Consider the following 25,576-nt stretch of genomic DNA (forward strand, 5'->3'; position numbering starts at 1 on the left):
AGTTACAGCTACATTCCCCCTCCCACCGCAACAACCCAACACCTATTCAAAAGACAGAAAATCAGAGAGGTGGAGTGGAGGAAAATGGCAAGCTCTCTCTGTAGTTTTAGAAACATTTTGATTCAAAAACAATATATGTAATGAGTTCAGATATCTGAAGATCCTACATAGGCATTCTAGGTTCAAATAAGAACATAAGCACAGCTTGATTTGCTGGATCAGACCACTGTCCCATTTAGTCCAGCATCCTGTTCTCACAGTCACTGATCAGATGCCTAAGAGAAGCTTGCAAGCAGACCCTGAGTTCAACAGCACTTTCCCCACTTGTAATTCCCAGAAAATCCCACGGCTGTGGTAGAACACAGTCATCCTGGCTAGGAAACACTATTCTATCCACCTTTAAGGTGCACTAAATGGTTTTTAAATGGAAAGGTGGTATACATTTTGAAATACATTGATAAATGTTAAGTGAAGAGAGCCTCCAGATGACAGGTGCTCTCAGCCTGCCATTCCCAGAAAGTAGCCTATGACCTGATGCGATGCAAAGCTCATCTTCAATACCCTGAATCTAGTATACACATCTAGATTGAAAGAAGACTGCATCTCTTGGAACATGTTACTGGCAATGTGGTATTAATCTGGGTCATGCGCTGTTTTACAACAGGGGAAAACCCAAACAACATTTTCCCCTCTCATTACAGTCGACTGTGTGCCTAAGCATCAAATTCTAGGGGGAAGGACTTCGCTGTTATTACTCTTAAAATTGCAGATAATACATCAGAAATAAAATTATTTCCCAAATACTGTTTTGTCTCTGTACAGCTTTTGAGAAGTGAGAACTTTTATTTCTTTATATATGTAGTTTCGGCACCTCGCAACTAAAACAACTCAGATTACAGTCTTTTAAGGAACTTCCTTGAGTAAAGAGGCCTTTATTTCAGGGGTGGGGAATCGGATCCCGTGAGCAGGTCCATTTTTACAGGTGGGTGTCTCCTCCTGTAAACCTCTTTATGTCATATGATGTCAGGTTATTCAAACTTCAAAGAAACAATCAAGAACACACACCCAGTCCAACCTCAGTAGAACTGCAAAGGAAGAATCTTCAAGATTCCACCCAAAGTATGGCTTGCATTAAACAGTGAATTTAAATTCAAGTTACCTTTCAAACAAGGGTCTTTCCCAACCCTACCTGGAGACTGAACCTGGAACCTAGTGTATGCAAGCATATATTCCATCACTGAGCTATAGCACTTCCCTATGGGGAAGACGATTTTCACACTGCAGGAAAATTAGCATACTTTTTACTTTATTTTTTAATCACTTCAGGTCCTGGAGATTAGATGAACATAACCCATCACTTCAAGTACATGCCAAAAATCCCCTGAACAGCAGTAGAATTTATTATTTCCAGACACTAAAACGAACAGGGCCAGACACACTACTTCCAACTAGCATCTACTTCACTTAGATCTTAAACTTCGCTCAGTGAAATAGATACATGCCCATTATAGGCACTGTGCAAGGACCACGGTTGGGCAGTGCAGCTGCTCACTACATACATTTACTATTGAGTTAACTGTGAGCGAATTTCTTCAGCTGATCATTCAAGCTGCTGCAGCTACTGGTACCTAAGAATATGAAATACTTTGAGCCCAGAGTAGCTCACCATCAGGATCCAACAGAGGATCCTTCACCCATTGCAAGAGATGATCCCCCACTAACTTCAGCCCCATATGGCACAGCTGACAATGTTCTGTAACCCCCTCCTCAACCCCATGGAGAGGCTTTGGGTGGGTACAGGGGCTGCAGGCAGGAGGGAGAGCAAGTTCTGTTGTGTGAGTTGCCTTCCACTTGCAGAGTCATTTAATGCAACCTCTAGTGAAAAGCAGAAGTTCCAGCGTTCATGAGCATGGAAATTTGGTGCCTTCTCACCTTTCCTATGATCCCAACCCATCAAGCCCACATGAACTCCTTGATCATCTAAACACGTTCTACTCAACCAACAAAACTCATGCTCAGGAGGGGTACAACAAATATTTGGTTTATATCAGAATAGACAATCTTACATAAGTTATTTTCCATGACTTATTTTGAGCATTAAAAAAACCAGAAACAGCTGTTGATGAACTCCAGAAATGCTATATAAATGCTGTGAACTGCTTTCAGAGTTCCAGAGTTCAATGTCCATTGATTTCAACAAGTGTATTCTAACTAATGTTGGAAATCACCCAAAAAGTGCTGACAAAATATAATATTTCAAACCTCCCATAAAAAAATGGAAGCAAACTCAAACATACCAGCCCAGGCTACATGTATGTTTACAGAAAGAGACCTAGATGAGGGAAGTGTTGAATGAGTTTTAGCTCCTAAAACCAGTGATTATTTTGCATTCTTTTCCATTTATTTTAAGTGACATGCAGCACAGCAGTGCAGAATGCTGCTGTTATCCTTCAAGCCTCACATTCCCAATTTCACATGAATTCAGAGGTGTTGAACAAGAAAGCAAGAAAAAACTGAATTTGGCTCATGTGTTACTTCTCCTGCACTTTTGCTCCTTGTTTCTCCTTCCTAATTAAGAAATAGTAACCAGATTGATTTAATTTAGATCCAGTAAGCAATGTTAACCCCACTTCATCAACCTTGGGAACGCAGGTGTGCATCTACCTAAGCAAAGCCACAGGGAACCAACACCCAGTTAAGTATTTCAGTTTGGGTGTGCGCTCTGCAGCACAAGAACCAAAATATTAACTCTTAGATTTCTGAAGGCAAGTGGGAAGAAAAAGGAACATGGTGAGGGAAAATTTAAATTTAGCAACACTGCTACGTTATAAACAGTGCCTGTTTGGTAAAGGGTTAACGGTATGAAGAGAAAAAACTGGCAGTTCAGTTGTGACTGAAGCCAGGAAAAGATAATGTGTGGAGGCTCAGTTGGCAGCAGGCCAAGAAGCAGCTAGGCTGTTAGTTTCAAAAGAGGTGTTTACATTCTTGTAAGGTTTTCCATTATGACAGCTAACAGCAGAATCTGGCTTTTATATGGGACAGGAGAATTGAAATGGGTCACATTGTGATAGGTCACTTAGTGTACATTCTGTTCAAGATCACTGGCTGATATCCAATGTTAGTGAGTGTTTACCCACTCACCCATTTCTATGGGATTATTATTATTATTATTAGTAGTAGTAGTAGTAGTAGTATACCACCCTATACCTACTGGACAAGTATACAGTATATTCCAAAACGGTTCTGACAGAGAATATAAAGACAGGCACAATATTGTGCCATCAGAAAGTGAAGAGACTTCTAGGCAGAAGTGGGGGAAAGCTAGTCTGGAGAGGAAGACTCTAAAGGAAGTTCTCCATTAAGTTACTACAACTCTGATCAGAAGCTAACTGTTGACTGCAGGAGACATCAGAGAAGTGAACTGTGACATCTTCACGGCCAAGTGTTCAAGTACCTGACCAGGAGGAAGGTTTCAGAATAAAACCGAAACCAAGAAGTGACAGCTGGGAGATCCTGTTCTACCCTGTATCGCTTTGGAAAACCCTGACCAGAGAGAAGGCTTCAGGTGGAGTATTTGTGAGTTAACCATAAGAGGAGAAAAGGGGACTGGCTATTAGCTTTGCACAGGGATGAGAACTAGCAACAACACTTTTAAAGGACCAGTAACATCTGCTAAAGTAACAGTGGCATATCAACTATTAACAAACCAAGCATTGCTGGGGGCACTGTTATACAGTGGTTCAGCTCCTTTCTCCTGGGCCATGTCCAGAAAGTGGAGTTGGGGGTGAGTGTTCAGACCCCTGGGCTCTCATTTGTGAGGTGCCTCAGAGCTCCGTCCTCTCTCCAATGCTTTTCAACATCTATATGAAGCCACTGGGAGAGATCATCAGGGGGTTTGGGCTGGGTGTTCACCAGTATGCAGAAGATATCAACTTCCACCTCTTCTTCAAATCATAACCAATGAATGTCCTGTGTGAGTGTCTGGAGGCAGCTGGAGGATGGATGGTGGCTAACAGATTGAGGTTGAATCCTCACAAGACAGAAGTACTGTTTTGGGGGACAGGGGACGGACAGGTGTAGGGGACTCCTTGGTCCTGAATTCAGGGTAATTGTGCCCTGAAGAACCAGGAACACAGCCTGGGAGTCATTTTGGACTCACACCTGTCCATGGAGGTGCAGGTCAATTCTGTGTTAAGGGTGGCTGTCTACCAGCTCTATCTAGTATGCTGGCTGAGCCCCTGTCTGCCTGCAGACTGTCACACTAGAGTGGTGCATGCTCCAGTTATCTCCCGCTTGGACTACTGCAATGTGCTCTATGTGGGGCTACCTTTGAAAGTGACTTAGAAACTACAACTTATCCAGAATGTGGCAGCTAGACTAGTGACTGGGAGTGGCTGCCGGGATTTTATCAACACCAGTCCTAAAAGTTCTTCATTGGCTCCCAGTACATTTCTGAGTACAATTCAAAGTGCCCTAAATGGTCTTGGCCCAGTAATATAATAATAAATTTATTATTATTATTATTATTATTATTATTATTACTACTACTACTATTATTTTATACCCCACCCACCTGACTGGGTTTCTCCAGCCACTCTGGACAGCTCCCACAAGAATATTAAACAGAATAAAACTTCAAACATAAAAAACTTCCCTAAACAGGGCTGCCTTCAGATGTCTTCTAAAAGTCAGTATACCTGAAGGAGCGTCTCCACCCCCATCGTTCAGCCCAGACACTTCCTCCGAGGGTCTTCTGCTGGTTCCCTCACTGTGAGAAGTGAAGTTACAGGCACTGTCAGAAACAGGCAGAGGACCTTCTCGATACTGGCACCCTCCCTGTGGAACACCCTCCCTTCAGATGTCAAAGAGATAACTTTAAGAAGACATTTGAAGACAGCCCTGTATCGGGAAGTTTTTTATGTTTGATGTTTTATTAGGTTTCAATATATGCTGTAAGCCACCCAGAGTGGTTGGGGTATTATTATTATTAATAATTGATTAAATAACCTGCCTTCAAGTAAATCCCTATTATATTAAATAAGTTTTATTAAATAATAACATATTTGATGCAAGTCTCTGAGTTTGCTCAGCCCATGTCTATACCTTGCTGCCGTGTGTAGTAAAAGGTGGCTAAAGAAACAGATTGGAGTTAAAAAGTGGCAGCAAAAAAGCATATGGGTTAGACAAAATGTTTTATTTATTTAACCTATAATGGGGAGGGAAGGGCACAGAATCCTATAAGAGTTTATAAATAAAAATGTGGAAACTTACACCTAGTGATATCAAATATTTAATCAGCCTGACTATACCTTGGATTTTCTAAAGAAGACACACACACTTACACATTTAGACGGTAAAATAATAATACTTGACTGTCCTCTACTGGCCACTCACATCATATATACACAGGAGGGATTCAAGTATTGTGACATAAGATGATAAAAAACTAAATTACCCATACCAATACATACATAATAATCCTTTTTTCTGACAAGTCATACAGAGGAAACAAAAATACTCCTTGACTGCTCTCTGTACAGGAACTTCTGGAGTGTGACTTTCTATATATACACAAGAATTTGAGGGCAATCCAAATTCCACTCAAATCAATGGCAAAACCTCCACATAAAGATATGCAGATACTAACAGTCAGTAGAGACAAACTGAAGCCATGTTTCTAAGATGTAAAACTTAGATTTTTAAAAAGTTCTCGTCTTCAATAGGAGGATACCCTTTGGCTGGCTGTAAATCAAGGCCAACTAGTTAAATGCTATGTAGAAGTAATTTGTTTTAGAAAGCAGTATGTTTATGTTCCATTAAGTTTCAGAAGCAGCAAAGTTGACAAAATGGCACAAGGAGGGTAAGTGTTAACAGGGCCAGTCCAAAGCATTCAGCCACTCGCAGCCAGAGTGGAGTAGTGGTTCAAATCCCCACTCAGTGCTGAAGCCCACTAGGTGACTTTGTGCCAGTAACTGTCTCTCAGCCTAATTTACCACATAGGGATGTTATGAGGATAAAATGGAGAAGGGGGGAAGTGTGTACGCCACATAAGACTCTCAAGGTCATGGGTTCGAGCCCCATGTTGGGCAAAAGATTCCTGCATTGCAGGGGGTTGGACTAGATGATCCTCTTGGTCCCTTCCAACTCTACAATTTTGTGACATATAAATAAATTCACACTTTGACTCCCAATAGCTCTGGATCTTGTTTAGAGACTTGTTCTAAAAAGTCTCAAAGAAACAGAAACAAGTTGCCTATTGGGAGAAGTGGGCCAATTACCCTGTTGAAACACCTTAGTATGCAGAAAGTGCAGCACTTAGCTAGCTAATCATGGTTAGAGAGTAGACTCTTCTTGCTGCAATCCCACACAGAGATGCTTGTAGGTAGGAAAAAATAAAGTTGTTTATTGTAGGATACACATAGCTTGGATAGAAAGGTTTCTAGTTCTAGTCCAACTAACTAGTCTAGAGAACAACAAGGAAGCCATGCCTGCTCCTTTGCTTCTCAGAGGACAGTTAAAGATGACCTCTCTCTCATATTGAGGTCCGAGAGAGAAGTGAAAGGAGGAAGTTGTAAACAGGACGCAACCTAAGATGTATCGTGCTAAAGAACAATGAGATGGAGAAGCATGCCGATAGGTTAAAGGTACAGGGATAGTGTGGGAATGTGGATGTCCCTCACTCAATCTGTGTGAACCCCCATACAAACCCCTCTGCTTCAAGCTGAGATGCACCCAGAGTTGCCTACCTGTCTCTTGGAACATCAAGTGCTGTGTTGTAGTCAGGTGGTCCTCCAGGCAACATGTTGAACAAGAGGTGATTTGTCCCATGATTCCAACTGAGAAAGAAAAATGATGGGGAAATGAGACCACCACACATGCTTGAAACCAGAGCTTCAGAGATAAGCACACATCCAAAGCCACTCTGTAACAAAACAGCTCTATAAAAAATGCAGGAGCCCAATGGTCACAGATTAGCCATAAATGTCATCATTCGCATGATTTCTGAACCAGGCACTCTCAAATGAGTTGCATTTGGCCTGCTTGATGTTTAAGCCCAAATGAATAATTACCAAACAGTGGGAGAACATGGTGGTCAATAATTAAGACTGAAAACCAATGTACTCCTTGACTATCTGGTTCCCCCTCTTAGTCCCCTTACCCTTGTTTTACTGTTGTAGCTCTAGCATTCACAGTAAGATATGTGTAAGTACCGGGAGAGCTGTGCCAAAGCTTGAGCAGTTTCCTTGATACGGAGCATATTCTGGTTGAGTACGTCAATCGATGGCACAAAGAGACAGGCACGATTGATGTCATCTGTGTAGAAGTCACTGTCAGAGATGGCGGTTAACAGGTCATTGTATTCCCTGGAAATGGTATGACTCACAGGCATGTTGTATTCATCCACATACTTCTTTAGAGAGTAAATATAGACTTTGATCTTATTCTTGGGATTGAAGCCACAGCGGTAGACATCAAAACATGTATGCATCCTGCAGCTGAGATCTCCTCGTTCTGGGATGGCACTGTCTGCTGGAATCTTGACCACAGGCACATCATGAATGCTGCGTTTTTCAACTGTCCAATCATTTGAGGACTCTATGGAGTGTGGCCAGAACTGGAACATGCCTGTAGCAATGAGGCCCAACAGCACAATGGAGAAGAGAGCAATGTAGTAAATGCGGTGTTTAGTCTTCATTCTTGGGATGAGGGCTGGACCCCGGGTGTTATATTTGACTGACGCACACATAATGAAACAAGCCACCTTTCCCACAAGCTTCTGGAAAACAGAATACATGGAAAAACAAAATTTAAAAGGGTATGTTTAATTTGTGGCAACCTGGTCAGAAATCCATGCAATTAAAATAAAATAAAAACATTATTGTGCTCTTGTGGTTTGCAACTGTACTGCCAACACACTAGAATATCAGTTAAAATGAAAATGCTACTGTTGTTTTTCAACAGACCAAACAAGGCAATATCATTGGCATGTACCAATGTGGACTACCTCTCAATTTTTCTTCTGTCATCTACTGCTATTTAACATCTAGTGCCGCTACAGAAGGCAGGTTCTTGATTGGGTTTAGCAGCTTGCAATAAAAAACAAACAAACTAGTTTTACAGACAGAATTCTTTTTCCTGGGGAAAAGGGGAAACTAAATGGTCAGCAGCATTTATACAAAACTTAAAGGAAAAGGTAAAGGGATCCCTGGCCATTAGGTCCAGTTGCGGACGACTCTGGGGTTGAGGCAATCATCTCACTTTATTGGGTGAGGGAGCCGGCATACAGCTTCCGGGTCATGTGGCCAGCATGACTAAGCCGCTTCTGGCAAACCAGAGCAGCACACGGAAACGTTGTTTACCTTCCCACCTATTTATCTACTTGCACTTTGACGCTAGGTTGGCAGAAGCTGGGAGAGAGCAACAGTAGCTCAATCCATCACAATGATTTGAACTGCCAACCTGATTTGCAAGTCCAAGAGGCTCGGTGGTTTAGACCACAGCACCACCCATGTCCTCGTTATATTGCATTAGATGTGAGGGGCACACATGTGTATAAAATAGAACGTCTGTTTTTAAGTACATACCAGCAATGGTTGTAATTATTTCTCATTTCTCATTCACTTCTCATGTATATTTTAAAAGGTGAAAATGCTATTTATATATGTCCAAACCCTTCACATCTGGTATTGATATGTGAGTATTTTGCACTTCAATATTGGCATCAAACTGGAGTACAAAATGTCGCATACAAAATACCTCTCAGTTGCACAATTGGCAAAGCAGAACTGGGCAGGCACAGTTAGGATCTGGGAATAAACATTTTGAGAAACACAATAATAAAAGGATAGTAGCAACAACACATGTTAAGTACTAGCACCAACTCTGCAGATAGCAGAATAGATAAAGCTGAAATGCCCTGAAGTTTTATTTATATTGCAGCTTGCTATTTTACAGTTTCTAGGAAAAAATAAACCCAAATCTCTGTAAAGGCATGCACATGTTAAGTGTTCAGTCACATATTAAACTGTATATACTTAACATTTGCCAGAATTTTATTTTTACTTGTACAATCTTAAGGTATTTATTCTCTAAAACTAATATTTTATGCAATCATGGCTTGTGGTAGATTAAAGTTTTTTTTATTTCACCTTGGATGATTTGTAATATAACAGTTTTAAATTAAGAAGTGTTAACACTTTTAATTGTGACTGACTAGTTATTCCCAGGGCAACATAACTACACCCAGCAAAATACTATTCTATGACCAACCCCATTCCTGCCTAGAGGGATGCCAATTTACCACATGCAGAACAAAGATAACAGGAAGATGCCAGGTATTGTAGCAACAATGACAGTGGGTGTGTATGCTCTTAAACATTTCAGCTAGATTGCCTCAGCAAAATAGCGTTCTTGGCTCTCTTTGCCAAATCTATCAGTAATCAGAAGGAATACAAGTTTATTGGTAATTTACTATTATGCATTTACTATTCTGCAGGACTACATTTGGGCCTCATATCTGCCTAGTATGGTTTCACTGCTATTTACAGGAAAATGACTTCACAGACTCTGATTAGGAATGGAAAGCAAGGGCTGCTTAACCGTTAAGACTCCCTCTTACTGCAGCTGTCTACTCAACATAACCACCACCACCCAGTCTGCTTTCCCACCTTGCTTTCAAGACGGCAAGGAACAGGAACATCTGGAGGGCCGAGTTTACCGCCTATGCCTGTCTTATGGGCTTTGGATCTATCTGAAAAAGTTTTCATATTCTACTACCAAAAAGAACCAAAACAACACTTCCACCTCCCTCAAGTTGATCCACATGCTGCAAGCCTTCTTCATTAAGCTTCTTTAACTTATTAAGGTGTCCCTCCCATTACCTGGATTACGAGGTTTCAGTGTCTAAAACAACACTACCCTTATTATTACAATATAATATATTAGCATTTTAATGACACTAATTGACACCTTCTTCCCACCAAACAATGGAATATCCTGATGCATCACTGAGATCACGCATTCATGACAAGTTCTTATGTCGCTGAGGAAAATATTTTTCCATGCCAGGCTACAGCATACACAGTCATTCCATGGAGATACTTAATCATATTTTATAACTGCTACAAAACAAATAATATTAAATAAAGCCTATGATGTTTCCTTCTAAAAAAATAATAAACTGCATTTGCATCCTCACGGTCACATTTAGATTAGATACTACCCAATTAGCATCAGTAGCTTTCTGAGAAAATCAATAATTTAAAGGAAAGTGACAGGGTTCTAGAATACATATCCCCCAACTAATGCCCAGTCTTTTCCACATTGCTTTACAAATGTGTCAAAAACTGGACTGATACTAATCAGGAAAATGGAAGTAAGCTCTGTACCAGTGCAGTAAAACAGAATATGCATGACTGAAGAACAGTGGCTTTGAAAGCCACTAAAGATCCAAATTAGTAGGAAATGCAAGCTGAAATACTCCTTTATTGACATTTAAAAATGTTTGTGCAGTGTTACTTCAACATCCTACCTGAATAACACCAGATGGTTAAATATTCTCTGCAGATCCCATGAAAGTGAGGCAAATAAAGCTATCTTCTCTGTGCACATTCACATCTAGACTGGGAAAAGAGCCTAAAATTTCCAGCACTGGACAGCTACATTCAGAAATTAAGGACCTGCATATCGGTTTCAAGCTTGGATCAAGAAGCGGCAGAAAACTAGGCTTAGCACTATCACCTTATCCCACACAGTCATTGATGACAGCCGGGGAGCAGATAAGAGACTGAATCCCCCGAGAGTAAAAGATTACTTTTAATATGAATCAAGTATGTTAACTGGCACCAGTAAAGCTGACACTGTTGATCAGGTGTTGGGACACCTAAGTTGGTATGAACACTGCAACTTCCTTTTGTATGTGGGTATCAAGGCTCTTCTTCTCCTACAGGCACACCCACAAGCCACTTAGATTCAGTGAATTTCCATCACGGGGGGGAAGGGGGCAGGACGGACCCACACCCAACATGTGTGTCACCAGGCCCCATTTATTCCCATTCTTCTTGTTACTATGAAAGTAGCACTTAATCTGACAGAGGTGTGTGTGTCTGAACCTTGGCGATGAGAAAGGAGCTGAGAGTAAAAAAGAACCGGACTATAGAGTGGGTGCTGTGCTGTCAGTGGAACGGACTCCTTCCTTGGAGGCTTATAAGCAGAGGTGAGATGGCCACCTGTCACGGATGCGTTAGTTGAGATTCCTGCATTGCAAGGGGTTGGACTCGATGACTCCCGGGGTCCCTTCCAGCTCTACAGTTCTCTGATTCTTCGGCCACAGGTGAGGAGGCAAGGCATCGCTAGGAAACCACCTCGAATGGCTCTCACCTGCAGGGCGACTTCGGGGCTCAACGGAGGGCGAGTAGCTGGGTCCCAGGTCGCCAGGACACCCGAAGCCACCCCGAAGCTCAGGGGGTATCGGAGGGTCCCCCCGCCCGCGTGCCACTCACCCGGTCGCCCGAGGAGGAGGACCCCAGCGCGAACTGGCTTGCCGGCTCTCTTCGCTTCCCCCTCAGTCGCCACGCCGGCTACGCTCCGGGAAGGACCCAGGTCGTCATGGGCGCCCTCCTCACCTCACGGCGCTCCGGCGGAGGGGAAGGAAGAGACCGCAAACGGCGTACGCCTCCCACGCCCCTCCGCCTCCGCCAGCCCCGGCCGACGCTTCCGGCTTCCGCTCGAGCCGGGCGTCATTTCCGGCGCGACGAAACGCTGGCAGGCGGATGACCGTTCTCTCGCTTCTCCGCGCGGGGAACGGCGGTTGGCAGCCCAGCACTCGCTGGGTTTTTGTTTCCCGGCGCCCATCTGAAGCCAAAGTAAGGCAAGCAGCGGCAAGCCGGTGGCTGAGATGGCTCTTAAGCATCGGCTCCTCAGCTAGTCGTCAGAATTGCTGAGATCCTTGTATGGACTGAGCATGTGACCAAGGGCGAATCGTAGAGTGAGAAGGGACCCGAAGGGGCATCTAGTCAACCCTGTGCAATGCTGGTATAATAATATTTATACCCCTCCCATCTAGCTAGGTTGTCCTAGCCACTGTGGGCGACTTTCAGCACTACTACTACTACTAATAATAATAATGCATCAAACATTAAGAGTAACAATCTGATCCAATATAAAAAGTCACAATAACTTTAAAATAAACAACTTATATCAAATAAAGCAACATTCAACAATACATCAGAATCTAACAGTAAACAGTAAAATTAGACATCAAAAATAATTAAACAGTTTACCTTTATTACAATAAAAAATTACTAATCTATAACCAATAAAAATAACAGCAAATCACAATGCGTAAAATACCCCAAAGATACAAAACCCTGTAAAAGGATCAAAGTAGAAACAAGGACACACAACTTTTGAAAAAATATTCCTGAACTATTCCCTTCCCAGTTGCTTCTGCTGTTCTCAAAGTCATGGTCTAGGACGAGGGTGAGGCAGGGCAAGTGGAAAAGCCATTGCCTGCAGAAAGTCTCTCCCCTCAGTTTTTCCTCTGGAGCAGAGCAGGTCTCATGGTGTTCAGATGCGTGCTAAGGAGATGCTGCAGATGGGTGGGGCGTCTGTCGAGGGAGATCATTCTCAGCCAGATCTGGAATGGGTTGGGGTTTTTTTAGGGCCAGTCAAAGCAGAAGTTTGTTGCTCAGACACAGCTGTCTAATAGTCCCCCACCCAATGTAGGAGCCTGTGTTTTGATTAGGCTGCCAACCTTTATGGTCCCAGGAGCACACTGGAATTTTGAGAGAATGCTGTGGGCACCTATTCTACAAGGGCAGCTGTGCTTTGTGGATTCAGAGACAATAGGCACACTTTTGGGTGAAGACATACTGGTTTTATTCATGTACAACAAGAATAAAGCACAGCAAGACACACGACCTACAGAACACATAATGCACAGGACTAGCCTGCATAAAACGTATTAAAGCCTAAGGGAAGCCAAGCAAAAGTAAATGAAGCTTAAGAGTGCAGTCTCTGTGTTATGTAATGAGTTGAATAGGATCCAAAATGCAGCAGTCTGATTGGTCCTAGAACAATAGGATTCAGAATGCAGCAGTCTGATTTGTCCTAGAACAAAAGGACCCAGAATGCAGCAGTCTGATTGGTCCACAGGAGCCACCCAATCCAGCTCCAGGTGGAAGTGAATCCGCAACCTGATTGGTCGACAGGAGAATCCTGGAATTAGCCAATCACGTGGGGCCCATTGTATAAATAATGTATATAAAGCTGATATTCTGGGGGATCTTCCATTCCTCCTCACCACTATGAGCTGAATAAAGCGCATGAAATCCACTCTCGACTCCGAGTATATTTCACTCTGTTACTGAGTAAAGAGTTTAAACACACTAAAGCACCAGGCTACCAGGCAGGAGCCTGTTGCGCTTTTCTCTGTAGTTGTTAAGACCCATGGACAGCAATGGAATGGCTTCTTATAGCCAGGGTGCAACATCTCTGTTAGCTCTGGTTTCCTTGTCTGAGTGTCAAGGTCTAAGCTGGGTTGGTGAACTGTCTGCCTCTTACATAGTGTTGCAATGTGCTTACAAGTTGAATGGGTGTATCAATTACAGTGGTACCTCGGGTTAAGTACTTTGCTTTCTATTTCTATTCTGCGGGGGGGGGAAACCCGCAGGAACTCGCAAGACATTTTTGTCTTGCGAAGCAAGCCCATAGGGAAATTCGTTTTGCGAAGCACCTCCAAAACGGAAAACCCTTTCGTCTAGCGGGTTTTCCGTCTTGCGAGGCATTCGTCTTGCGGGGCACCACTGTACCAGTATTTCTATATAACAAAGAATCAGTTGTTATACGGTTCAGATTCCCCACTTGGTCATGAAGTTCAGCTTTGCCTTCATCCCCTATCATAGTTTCTGTCTTCATGGGGCTGTTTTTTTGGTGGCCACTCTTCAGCATATCTTGTTTGGGCTAATGCAAAGGAAGGATAGGCAAAAGGTAGACTGAGACCTACTAAGAGATCTATAGATGAGTCTATAGGTCAGCAAGCATTTCCGACTCCCAATGATCTAACAACAGCAACAAAAAGCTTTTCTGCCTTAAATTGGGTGACTGAAAAACGATGCTTGAGGGAAAACCAGTGGTGTGTGGAAAGGGCTTCTGAGCTTGATTCTCGTGCTAATCACTGAACTGAGCAGGTGCTCAGACACCCTGTTCCTTACAGTAATTCCTGGTATATGTCTTTCTGATTAAATTACTGTTTTGCATCTGGCTCTGGTTACAAAGCCTCATGATTCTAGTCAAAGCTAAGTAGATCTTGTGGCCTTGAAGACTGTCCACCCCTGATGTACAGTAAATGCCTCTTCCTGCTATTCCTCCAAAAGGGAATATTGCCTGTTTCCAGTCTAGCCTTTCTATCTCAGCTTCTCCATGCCTGACCCATCCCAGCTACACATCACACCTTATAGATTGCCCCCATGATGTAAATGTGAGGTCTGTCCTATTAAATCTAAGTCCGCTTGAAAAATTATTTGCTAAGCAAATTTGCCATAGGTTTTTGGACAGCTCTTTCTAAGGTTGTAACATGGACTAACACCAGATGGCAGTGCTGCTCTATTTAGGTTCAGAAATGGAAGTGTGGGTGGCGGGGTTGCCATATTTCAAGAAGTAAAAATCTGGACACAAAAGTTGTCTGGACACTTCCTGGTTCTGATGAAAAACCCAGACATATTGATGATTAGCAAAACTGCTAATTTCCCCAGTTTTTAGGGTGCAATTCTGTACTCAGAAGTAGAACCTACTGAGTGCAATGGTGCATTCTCTCAAGTAAGTGAGTACTGTACAAGTTCACAGCTTTAGGATGGAATAATAGTCCTTCTCAGAGTAGACCCACCCATTAAAGTTAACAGACATGACAAATTTAGGCTTATTAATTTCAGTGGGTCTATTCTGAGTAGGACTAGCCTTGAATACAACCCTTAGTTGATTAATTGGTTACATTAATCCATTTAAAACATTGTGATTACTTTGAAAGGACAGAATTGAAAAAAACAACTTCTAGACAAGCATGTACAAAAAAAATGCAGATAAGTGCCACCTTTGAAGAGCCATCTCTTCTCATGTAGGATGAAGCTAAATAAGACATTAATTGTGTGATTGCATTTATAAAGCTTTACTTTTTAAAAAAAAGATGTTCAAATAGCCACAGTTGGGGAACATGGGGCAAGGATGCGAGTTATCTCTCCCCACTCCATGCCATATTGCTTTATTATGCATGTGTGCATTTATGCAGATGTAATTGATTCAAATGCTCAGTTAAAACCAATGTGATAAATCATTGAAGATTTCTGCTATCAGGTGACAGCCATTTAATCATAGAACAAGCCTTGAAGGAAGTGGGAGAGAATAGGCTTTAGGGGTAAATGATTCTTGTGTCAAGGAATTAGGTGTACAGCCTGTACTGGATGGGATTGTACTTCCCTTGAAGGAGCAGATACACCAGGGGAAAGAGGGGTATTCATCAATCCAGCATTGTCTCTAGAGGCTCATGTAGTCTTGGTTGTGTGACATGCCTTTTTCCATCTTTTTGGTTCCCTGCTTTGACCATTCATGGACAGAGGTAGCCTAGCTGCAGTGACCCATGCTCTGGTAACCTCCCATTTGCATTACTGTAATTTACTGTACATGGGGTTGCCCTTGAAGACTACCCGGAAGCTTCAATTAGTGCAGAATGTGGCTGCAAGAACATTAACTTATGCAGCCAGATGGAATCACACTGCACTGATTCTGAAAGAATTACAGTCATATCTTGGGTTAAATATGCTTCGAGTTGAGTGCATTCGAGTTGCGCTCCTCAGCAACCTGGAAGTAACGGAGCGCGTTACTTCCAGGTTTCGCCACTTGCGCATACGCAGATGCTCAAAATGATGTCACGCGCATGAGCAGAAGTGTTGGAAAGCGACGTGCGTGTGCGCAGATGCTCCGTCGCTAGTTACATTTACCTCTAGATGCGAACGGGGCTCCAGAACGGATCCCATTCGTATCTAGAGGTACCACTGTACACCGGTTGCTTTAATTCAGGCATAGGCAAACTCGGCTCTCCGGATGTTTTGGGACTACTGGGACTACAACTCCCATCATCCCTGACCACTGGTCCTGTTAGCTAGGGAGGATGGGAGTTGTAGTCCCAAAACATCTGGAGGGCTGAGTTTGCCTATACCTGCTTTAATTCAATTCTATCAATGTTCAATTCAATTTAATTCAAGTTTTAAATGATTGCTTTTCCTATGTTTTCAATGGTTCTTATTTTTATATATAAGTTGCCTTGAGTCCTGTCAGGGGAAAAAGGTGAAATATTAATATAATATAATATAATATAATATAATATAATATAATATAATATAATATAATATAATGCACCCTACCTAACCCCATACCCCAAAAATGTGTCATTAAAAAGTTAGGTTTTATTTTTAAAGAGATTGGTCACTGCTTTTAATCAGATTGGTCACAATATTTTTGAGTGTAAAAAATATTTTTGAATGTAAAAAACACTTTTGAATGTAAAAAGTTGAGGCAGTTCAGCAAACAGACCTCAGTACTGGACCTCTGCTTCTCCATGATCACCCAGGAAAGTGAAAGGGCCATGACTTACTCATGCTCTGATTTCCCATTTTGCTGATGGTACTATTTTAATTATGACTGAGACTTACTGCAGGCCCGTTGAAGTGAACACACGTAAGATTGCGTGACTCCAATGACTTTCCCTTGAATAACCGATTGCTCTTTCCCAAGGGGGTTCAAGCAAACGTAAGTACTGCCTGGGCCTCTTCCTGGGAATGTGCACGTTCACGCACCCGTTGCAACTGGCAAGGCTCCCCTTAACCTTATACCCTGCTATATTTAGGGAGCGTGCTCTCACTGCCAGCCTTGATGCGGATGACGATATTACTCATTGCATAGCTAGGTCTAGGTCTGCATTTAGTCTGTTGCCGCACCACTTCTGGAATGGGACAACCGTGAAGCCAAAAGATCGAAGCTAAATGTCTATGGGACATAAGTCACAGTGGAGGAACTTGCCTATGGCTGTGAAATGTAAACAACGCTGTGTGCTACCACTATATTGGTAAGTCAATCTGTTCCATGTGCTTGGTCCCCAAGGCTACGTGATTATGTAGCGAGAGAAGTTCCTAGTGCTCACATCCCAAATATCAAGTAACTGGTGCTTAGATTATTCTAACCCATACCTAAACGGGGCAATGGCTGGATGGATGCATGGAGATGAGACAGCTTCCGGTACAGAAATAGTGTGTCTTTCAGTATCAGCTTTTTCCTAGGATACACAGTTAGGTTTTCCCCAAGGAACTGATATTTCATCATTTTCCATTTTCAAATGTTCTGAACACATGATATATTTTTGCATTTAAGAAACGTTGGCTCAGAATAGTAAGAGTTGGAAAAGCTCAGCTATGAGCTCTCCACCCGCCCGCCCCCCCACTAGCACAGCAATGACCTTTTCACCAACCCCAAACTATGTCTTGCATTATTCACTCATTAAAAAAGGACAGTCATACCTTGGATCCCAAACGCCTTGTGACTCGAACGTTTTGGCTCCCAAAGGCCGCAAACCAGAAGTGAGTGTTCCGGTTTGCGAACGTTCTTTGGAACCCAAACATCTTACACAGCTTCCGATTGTGTGCAGGAAGCTCCTGCAGCCAATTGGTTGTCGAATGTTTTCGGAAGTCGGACAGACTTCTGGAACAGATTTCGTTCGAAAACCAAGGTACGACTGTAAGTGTAATCCAGCTAGCAGCTGTGATCATGATGGAAAAGGAGCTGTGAGATTCAAGTCTGGACTGTGCTCCTGATCTAGACTGGCACCTTGTGAAGATTCACTGCTGAAAATTGCATGTATACAAGCACACAAAATGTTTACAGTGTTTGTAGGAAACAGCATCTTAACAGGCAAATACCAGGTGCGTTCAACATGAGCAGGTCTAGAAATGGGTGTGAGGCCCCAATCCAGCTTGGGAACGCTTTCTAGATAGGTAACCCCAGCTTCTATTTCTTCTAAATAGTAGTGTGTGAATAATGCAACAGCTGGGTACTGCCTAGTTGGTGCCGACCCACAATAGGGCCTTTTTGGTAGTGGCTCCCCATTTATGGAAGGCCTTCCATGGGGATATGTTGTGTTTCTGTCTCCCTTGTTATTAACATTCAGGTGGAATTTTAAAACAATCCTGTTCAATACCTGGGCATTTGATGGCTGCAATATATAGTTCCTGGCAACCTTGAACATTTTAGCCATGAGAATACTTGATCATTTCTCTCTTATAGAGGCATAGAATAGTAGAGTTGGAAGGGACCTGAGGATCATGTAGTCCAACCTCCTGCAATACAGGAAGCTCTCTCATATTAATGGCATTGTTTTGCTGTTTTATTTCTTGTCACCCTGTGCTCCGTTGAGAGGAAGGGTGGGATAGAAAATTAATAAATTAATTTAGCTGATTAATATTCTACAGCTTTTTTAAATGTGTTTGTGGGGGGAGGCTATTGTTTTGTTTTTGTTTTAACTTATGTTTTTTTCTTGTGAACTGCCTTTAGATCTTTTGATGAGACGCAGAATATCAAATAAATAAAGAAATCACCAGGGAGTTTGGCCCTGAGCCAGGTCAGTCCAGATGATAGCCATTGATCAAATGTTTCCAAGTGAGACAGAGGGATAGGGATGGGGGAGTCCCCTTTGGTGAGATGCTCTTCAAACAGTGAAGGAAATATCACCCTGGAGCCATTTTAGAAAACCGTGTCCCTGTTTTTCACAGAACATGTCCACAAATGTACCATGGACTCCTGGTTTATTCTGCACCTCTTTGTGTCCCAGACTGGAGTTCCATGGCCAGGCATTGCCACAAGAAAGTGAGCCCATCACTCCAGAGCTGCTAGCATTCAAGTAGCGTCCCACATCTTTCGAGCCGAGTGCCCCCCCCATCCTTGAGAGTTTCAAGCAGCAGAGTTGCTGCCAAATGCACTCTCTCAAATGCATTTCATCCAAGAAAAGGGTAGCACAGCACCACATCACTTGCCCACCAGAATGGATGCTCATTACCCTGAGATATCAGGGTCAGAGTTGATTGAAGGTGTAATTCTGTAACCAGTCTTCCGCTGCTGATTTCATACTCCGACAATGATGTGAGACCTCCCTTGTTTAACTAATAAATAAATAAATAAATAAATCTATTTAACCGTCCTGCTCAATCTGGAGAGGTATGAACGCCCCCCTTCTCCCACCAGCCAAACAGCAGCCGTTTCTCTTGCACCATTACTAGCAACAACATAATGTGATCACTGGGTTGACCAGTCCAACCTCCTGCAAAACAGGAACCATAGCTAAAGAATCCATAACAGATGGCCATCTAACCTCTGTTTAAAAACCTCCAGTGAAGATGAGTCCAATTCTCATTTTGGGGAAGAATTGTAATAATAAAAATGAACGTGCTACCAAAGATGTTACTTCTATTTCAAACCGTTCCAGTAATCAGGGGGGCAGCTATCTTTAAAAATTGGCAAAGAGAAATTTCAAGGTTTATATGGCAGGGTAAGAAGCCGAGAATAAAGTTTAAACTATTGACTGATGCGAAAGAAAGAGGAGGCTTCGCCCTGCCAGACCTGAAATTATATTATGAAGCATCTTGCCTCTGCTGGTTGAAGGAATGGATGAAATTAGAAAACACTGATTTGCTAGATTTAGAAAGTTTCGACAATAGATTTGGGTGGCATGCTTATTTATGGTATGACAAAAAGCGAGTACATAAAGTTTCGAAAACCACATCATAAGAAGGTCTTTGATAGAGGTTTGGGAAAAGTATAAAAATCTGTTGGAAGCAAAAACTCCGTATTGGTTGTCACCACTAGAGGTGCTGAGTGTGAAAAAAATCAATATGAAAGGGGGATGGGCAACATATCAGAATCTAATAACAAAAACAGAAGGTAAATGGAGGCTGAAGTCGTTTGAGGTAGTTAAGGAATATGTTAATGATTGGCTGCATTATTTTCAAATCAATGAAATGTTTAAAAAAGATCTAAGATTAAGAGGCTTTGAGGATAAAGAGTCAAAATTTCAGAAAGAAATAATAAATAGTGATTTTAAAGTTTTGGCTAAAATGTATAAGGTATTATTAGAATGCCATACAAAGGATGAAGAGGTAAAATCGGTTATGATTGATTGGGCCAAAGATTTTGGATATAATATACAAATGGAGGATTGGGAGAAATTATGGAAAGAAGGTTTAAAATTCACTGCATGTACAACAATAAAAGAAAATGTGATGAAAATGATGTATCAATGGTATGTAACACCAGTGAAGTTAGCAAGGATGTATAAAGGATGTAACAAATGTTGGAAATGTAAAGAAAAAGAGGGTACATTCTATCATATGTGGTGGGAGTGTAAGAAAGTAAAAAGCTTTTGGGAAATGATATATAATGAATTGAGGAAAATGTTTAAGTACACTTTTGTTAAGAAACCAGAGGCGTTCTTACTTGGTATTACAGGGAACAAGATAAATAAGCAAGAAAGGAAGCTATTTTTATATGCAGTGACTGCAGCAAGAATATCGATGGCTCAGAAATGGAAGCAAGAGGAGCTACCTACACTAGACGAATGGAGAATGAAGATGATGGACTATGCAGAACTTGATAGACTGACGGGAAGGATCCGAAACCAACGAGATCAGAGATTTATAGAAGATTGGGAAAAGTTTACAGAGTATATGCATAAATTAAGTGATAATCAAATAATGCTTGTAAGTTTTAATGAAGCTCTGTAAGAAGAAATGTTAGAATGTGAGTAAAATAAGACTTAATCTATAAAAATAATGGAAGTAAGGTTTTAGAAATGTGTAAGAAATTAAGAAGGGAAGGAGTATAAGTCAAGTTAAGGGAAGTCAAAAAGAGAATGGATATAAAAAAGATGTATGATTTGTATAAATTTTGTATTGGAAAAATTGAATAAAAATAATTTAAAAAAAGAAGAAGATGAGTCCACCACCTTACAAGGGAGTCTGTTCCACTGTCAAACAGCTTTTACATTCTGAAAGTTCTTCTTTATGTTTACTTGGACTCGCCTTTCTTGTAACTTAAATCCGTTGGTTTGAGTCCTACCCCTCTGGAGCAGCAGAAAATAAGCCTTCTGCATCTTCCATGTGCCAGCCCTTTAGGTACAGTGGTACCTCAGGTTAAGTACTTAATTCATTCCAGAGGTCCGTTCTTAACCTGAAACCGTTCTTAACCTGAAGCACCACTTTAGCTAATGGGGCCTCCTGCTGCCACCGCGCTGCCGGAGCACAATTTCTGTTCTCATCCTGAAGCAAAGTTCTTAACCCGAGGTACTATTTTTGGGTTAGTGGAGTCTGTAACCTGAAGCGTCTGTAACTTGAAGCGTATGTAACCCGAGGTACCACTGTATTTGAAAGGTGGCTATCATATCCCCTCTCAATCTTCTCCAGGGTAAACATACCCAACTCCCTCAACCGTTCCTCATAAGGCTTGGTTTCCAGATTATTGTGTTTATATTCATGAGACAAATTCAGGGAGAGTAAGGATATCAACGTCTACTAGCCTTTTTTGCAGGAAGGGGGGTTCCTATACTCAAGCATTCCTCAGTTGCAAAGAGAGTGGCAGCCAGTGGCGTAGCGTGGGGGGTGCAGGGGGGGACAGCCGCACCGGGTGCAACATCGGGGGGGGGGCCGCTCGCCGCCTCCAGAGTCGCCGAAGAGCTTCGGGTGCAGGCTGTAGCAGAGCCCCATGTCTCGCGGAACCGACGAGCTGTGCGCGCGTCTGGGCTGAAGGCGTCCGGCAGGCAGCGGCTCTCAGCGCTCGCCGCGGTCCCCGTGCATCAGGGCCACGGAGGGCGCACCAGGCAGCCCCTCCTCACAGCCCCGCCGCCGCTGCCGCTGCCGCTGCTGCTGCTGCTGCAGTGGCTGGGCCATGTTGCATTTTCCTTGCCTCTCTGCCCTCCTCCTCCGGGCAAGCGGCGTCGTTTGGGAGGCAGTGCCAGCGGCAACTCGCCTCAGATCACCTGCCACGGACCCGCCACCGCCGCCGTGGCTACCTTACCGTAAATACCCCAGCCCAGGCAGCAGCAAGAAGAAGCTGGCAGCGGCGGCAGGTTAGGGGTTAGGGGCGCAAATTACTTGCCTTGCCCCGGGTGCTGACAACCCACGCTACGCCGCTGGTGGCAGCAGCACACATGCAAATGAATTTGCAGGTCTCTGAACTGAGCCCACAAGCAACCAAGACTGCTGAATAGGAACTTAGGAAACTGCTTTATACTCTTGGCCCATCTAGCTCAGCAATGACTGGCAGCAGCTCTCTGGCGTCTCAGACAAGGGCCTCTCTCAGCCCTACCTGGAGATGCCAAGGATTGAACATATAGCCTTCTGCACACAAGACAGATGCTTTGTCCCTGAGCTACAGCCCTTCCCTAATGGATCATCTTTCCCGCCTCCCCATAGCAGCTTCTCGTGTGGGGAGGAACTGTATGCAAAACCCTTCCACAAATATATATTGCTACTTATACAGGGCATCTGTAGGTTGCCACAAACAAAACATGTACCCAGATGCTATTTTAGAAATACACAGGAACAAATGGTGCATTGTGAATCAAGTGTTGCCTCTTTATGAATGGAGAGGCTCTCATCTGTGCGAATGGTGATGACTGGATGTCACGGAGCCCTAGGGAAGAACTTTGCCATGTGAGAATAACACCAGCCAGTCCACGTGTTGCCAACAGAGAAGAGGGCAGGGGACTGAGGGTGGAGGAACATGCCATGCTGATGCCCACTGAATGCCCACAGGGATGTCTCATGTCAGTGCTTTTCCAGAATGAATATGCTGCATCAGGTCAACTGCAGAAGCAAAATGTCAGGACTAAAAGTTTCACTTGCAAAATAGGAAATTTCCACCAAGGGGCAGGGGGCAATTGAGGTAACATAAGCAAATCAGCAAAGTGTATATATTGTGCAGTGATTCCTTCTTCCACTACTACTTAGGTTTGGGGACATTGCTTTGAGCAGAGATTTCCTTGGCTCTGCAGAGAAACCCAGCAAGGGATCTTGTTTGTATTCTGGCAGTGTAGCTGAGGCAGACAGGTCTGCAGCAAACCGATCTATTTTTGGACTCCGGCTTGCCATTTATATCCCGCAAAATTATTCATCAGCTTCAGGGTGACAAGCTATTAATTTGTATAAATACGTCAGAGAAGGGCTTTTTCCACCACTCCGCCCTTTCGCCTTCATGTGCGGCGTGACTGAGGTCAGTTTCAGAACACAAATAAAGTGCCTTCAGCTTGCAGCCGGTTCCTTGTTTGCTGTTCATTCATATTCTAGATGCATCAGCTTACCCAGTTCCATTTGTTCCTTATTATTACTGCAGAGGAGGGCAAAATAGCAGCAGGGCTTAGCTGGGATTCCTCAGCTGGTTATCTTTAGCGATGCTGGATTGGTGATGACAGCATCTTGTACAGGAGGGCAGATAGTGGAGTTATCACCTCATAGTCTGTTATATTGAAGTGTTGTGTACTTAAGGATAAGATTACTACAGAAAAAGTTATGGTTGGCTAGAAGTGGAGTCCCCTATCTCATAACTTATGAACCTTGGCTACATGCATCCTCTCAGATGGGGAGCTTTTAATTCTTGGAAGCCATTGTATTCTATGGACACTAGACCCAGGAACATTTGACCCCCTCACCAGTGCTTCCATAACATAAAAGAGGAATAAAAATAGAAAGCGAAGCATTGGGTCATAGTACCAATGGACGCAGGTGGCGCTGTGGGTTAAAGCCTCAGCGCCTAAGACTTGCCGATCGAAAGGTCGGCGGTTCGAATCCCTGCAGCGGGGTGCGATCCCGCTGCTCGGTCCCAGCGCCTGCCAACCTAGCAGTTCGAAAGCACCTCCAGGTGCAAGTAGATAAATAGGGACCGCTTACCAGCGGGAAGGTAAACGGCGTTTCCGTGTGCGGCTCTGGCTCGCCAGAGCAGCGATGTCACGCTGGCCACGTGACCCGGAAGTGTCTCCGGACAGCGCTGGCCCCTGGCCTCTTGAGTGAGATGGGCGCACAACCCCAGAGTCTGTCAAGACTGGCCCGTACGGGCAGGGGTACCTTTACCTTTACCTTTACCACACACTACTATACCAGGCATATTACTAGATCAGGGACGAGGATGAGGAGACTTAGCCGTGGGTGAGGGTGTGTGTGTGTGTCAAATTCAGCCCTCTCTATTTGGCCCTCAGAATCATACAAAGGCCACAGCACTCTCCAGGCTTTCTTTGCAACCTCCTTTAGTATTTTTGCCTAGCTGGAACATGTCCATGAGCTCTGATGTTTCTTCCCTGCATGGATGGATGACAGAAAGGGGTGTGCAAATGGTATGTAGCCCCCAGAAGGCAGCTAGCCTTCACAATGGTCCCCCAGGCCTGTGCTAGGTGTCCATTTTACAAGATTACTACTTTTGCAAACCACCTAGTCATTGGGAGATACAGCATTTGGGATCGGCAGTGGTCTGGCCCATGAAGAATACAACCAAAATGCACATTTCACTTTTTGTGTTCAGATCAAGTGACTCCCCAATTTATGCCTGGTGAGTTGACTTAGCTTGCCTTGAGTCTTTTCTGGAAGCGCTCCATTCAGCTTCTTCTGTCATTGAGAAAGCAAACTCAAACGCCAGTTACAGAAAGGCTGTTGCCGTGGCTTGCCTTAGCTTTCATCTTTAATCCATCCCACGTTTTCTGCATTCGGGTGTTCAGAAGCGAAAGGGTCACGAGGAGGACTTGCCTAGAATAGCTAAGCCCTCCTGCATGTTTTCTGTGCACATTTGGAATCTGGTGGAGAACAGCAGGGAATACGCAGAGCAGCTAAAAATAGCATTTGCTCCCAGTGTTTATCCAATATATTTTGCTATGCTTGGTTTTGCTCGTGTCCTTTACTATGAATAAGTGTTCCAAGCAAGCTGAGGACAAAAAGTAAAGTCTTTTGAACAAGAAACTGCTGAAAAGCCTGGACCTTGTGACTTGGCAGGCTACCCTCCTTTCTATTTATTTTTCATCTACAAGCAGCCAGCTCCCAATATCCTTTTTTTTTTTTTTTTTGGTCTAAGCCAGGGATGGGGAACCTATGGACTCCAGCTCCCATCAGTTCTAGCCAGCATGCTCAATGGTCAGAGATGATGGGAGTTGTAGTGCAGCAACACCTGGAGGGCTGCAGGTCCCCCACCCGTGCTCTATACAGACTTGTGGCCAAAGCCAATGGCAGCCTGCTCACAAAGTATGCCTATGATGGAGAAATCAGGGTGTTGCCAAGCCCCTCAGCAGGCCCCACTATGCACAGCTGCAGGAGATATTGTGGGCTCCAAAGTGTGTGGTCCTGCCCCACCCTCCACTCCACAAATTAGCTTTATGGATGAACAATGAGGGAAACATAGAACTGTAGTTGGAAGAGACCCTGGGGGTCATCAAGTCCAACTCCCTGCAATGCAGGAACATGCAGCTGTCCCATAAGGCGATTGAACCTTTAACCTTGGTGTTATCAGA

General features: G+C 43.4%; 1 protein-coding gene and 1 long non-coding RNA gene across 5 annotated transcripts in view; one reads left to right on the forward strand and one right to left on the reverse strand.

Moving 5' to 3' along the window:
- EXT2 (exostosin glycosyltransferase 2) overlaps positions 1-11,729 on the reverse strand; it is a 79,937-nt gene extending 68,208 nt beyond the window's left edge. For 2 of the 4 annotated variants that reach the window (XR_014567094.1, XM_083750532.1), the window contains exons 1-3: positions 11,502-11,729; positions 7,212-7,777; positions 6,747-6,836 (exon numbers count right to left, since the gene is read on the reverse strand). Coding sequence is in view for 3 of the 4 variants with exons in the window: in XM_083750532.1 (XP_083606658.1) it covers positions 6,747-6,836; positions 7,212-7,747 (626 nt within the window). In the remaining variant the exon portion in view is untranslated. Of the gene's footprint in view, positions 1-6,746; positions 6,837-7,211; positions 7,778-8,757; positions 8,808-11,501 lie in introns of all 4 variants that reach the window. The other 2 variants (XM_083750530.1, XM_083750531.1) reach the window with 2 other exon arrangements.
- A 4,785-nt stretch (positions 11,730-16,514) lies between these two features.
- LOC310851248 lies at positions 16,515-23,340 on the forward strand. The gene is made up of 4 exons (XR_014567649.1): positions 16,515-17,116; positions 18,595-18,661; positions 21,619-21,672; positions 22,233-23,340. It is a non-coding gene; the product is annotated as an uncharacterized lncRNA (long non-coding RNA).
- Positions 23,341-25,576: the final 2,236 nt, after the last annotated feature.

The sequence above is a fragment of the Podarcis gaigeae genome, assembly GCF_964106915.1.
Source record: "Podarcis gaigeae genome assembly, chromosome: 1".
NCBI lineage: Eukaryota > Metazoa > Chordata > Lepidosauria > Squamata > Lacertidae > Podarcis > Podarcis gaigeae.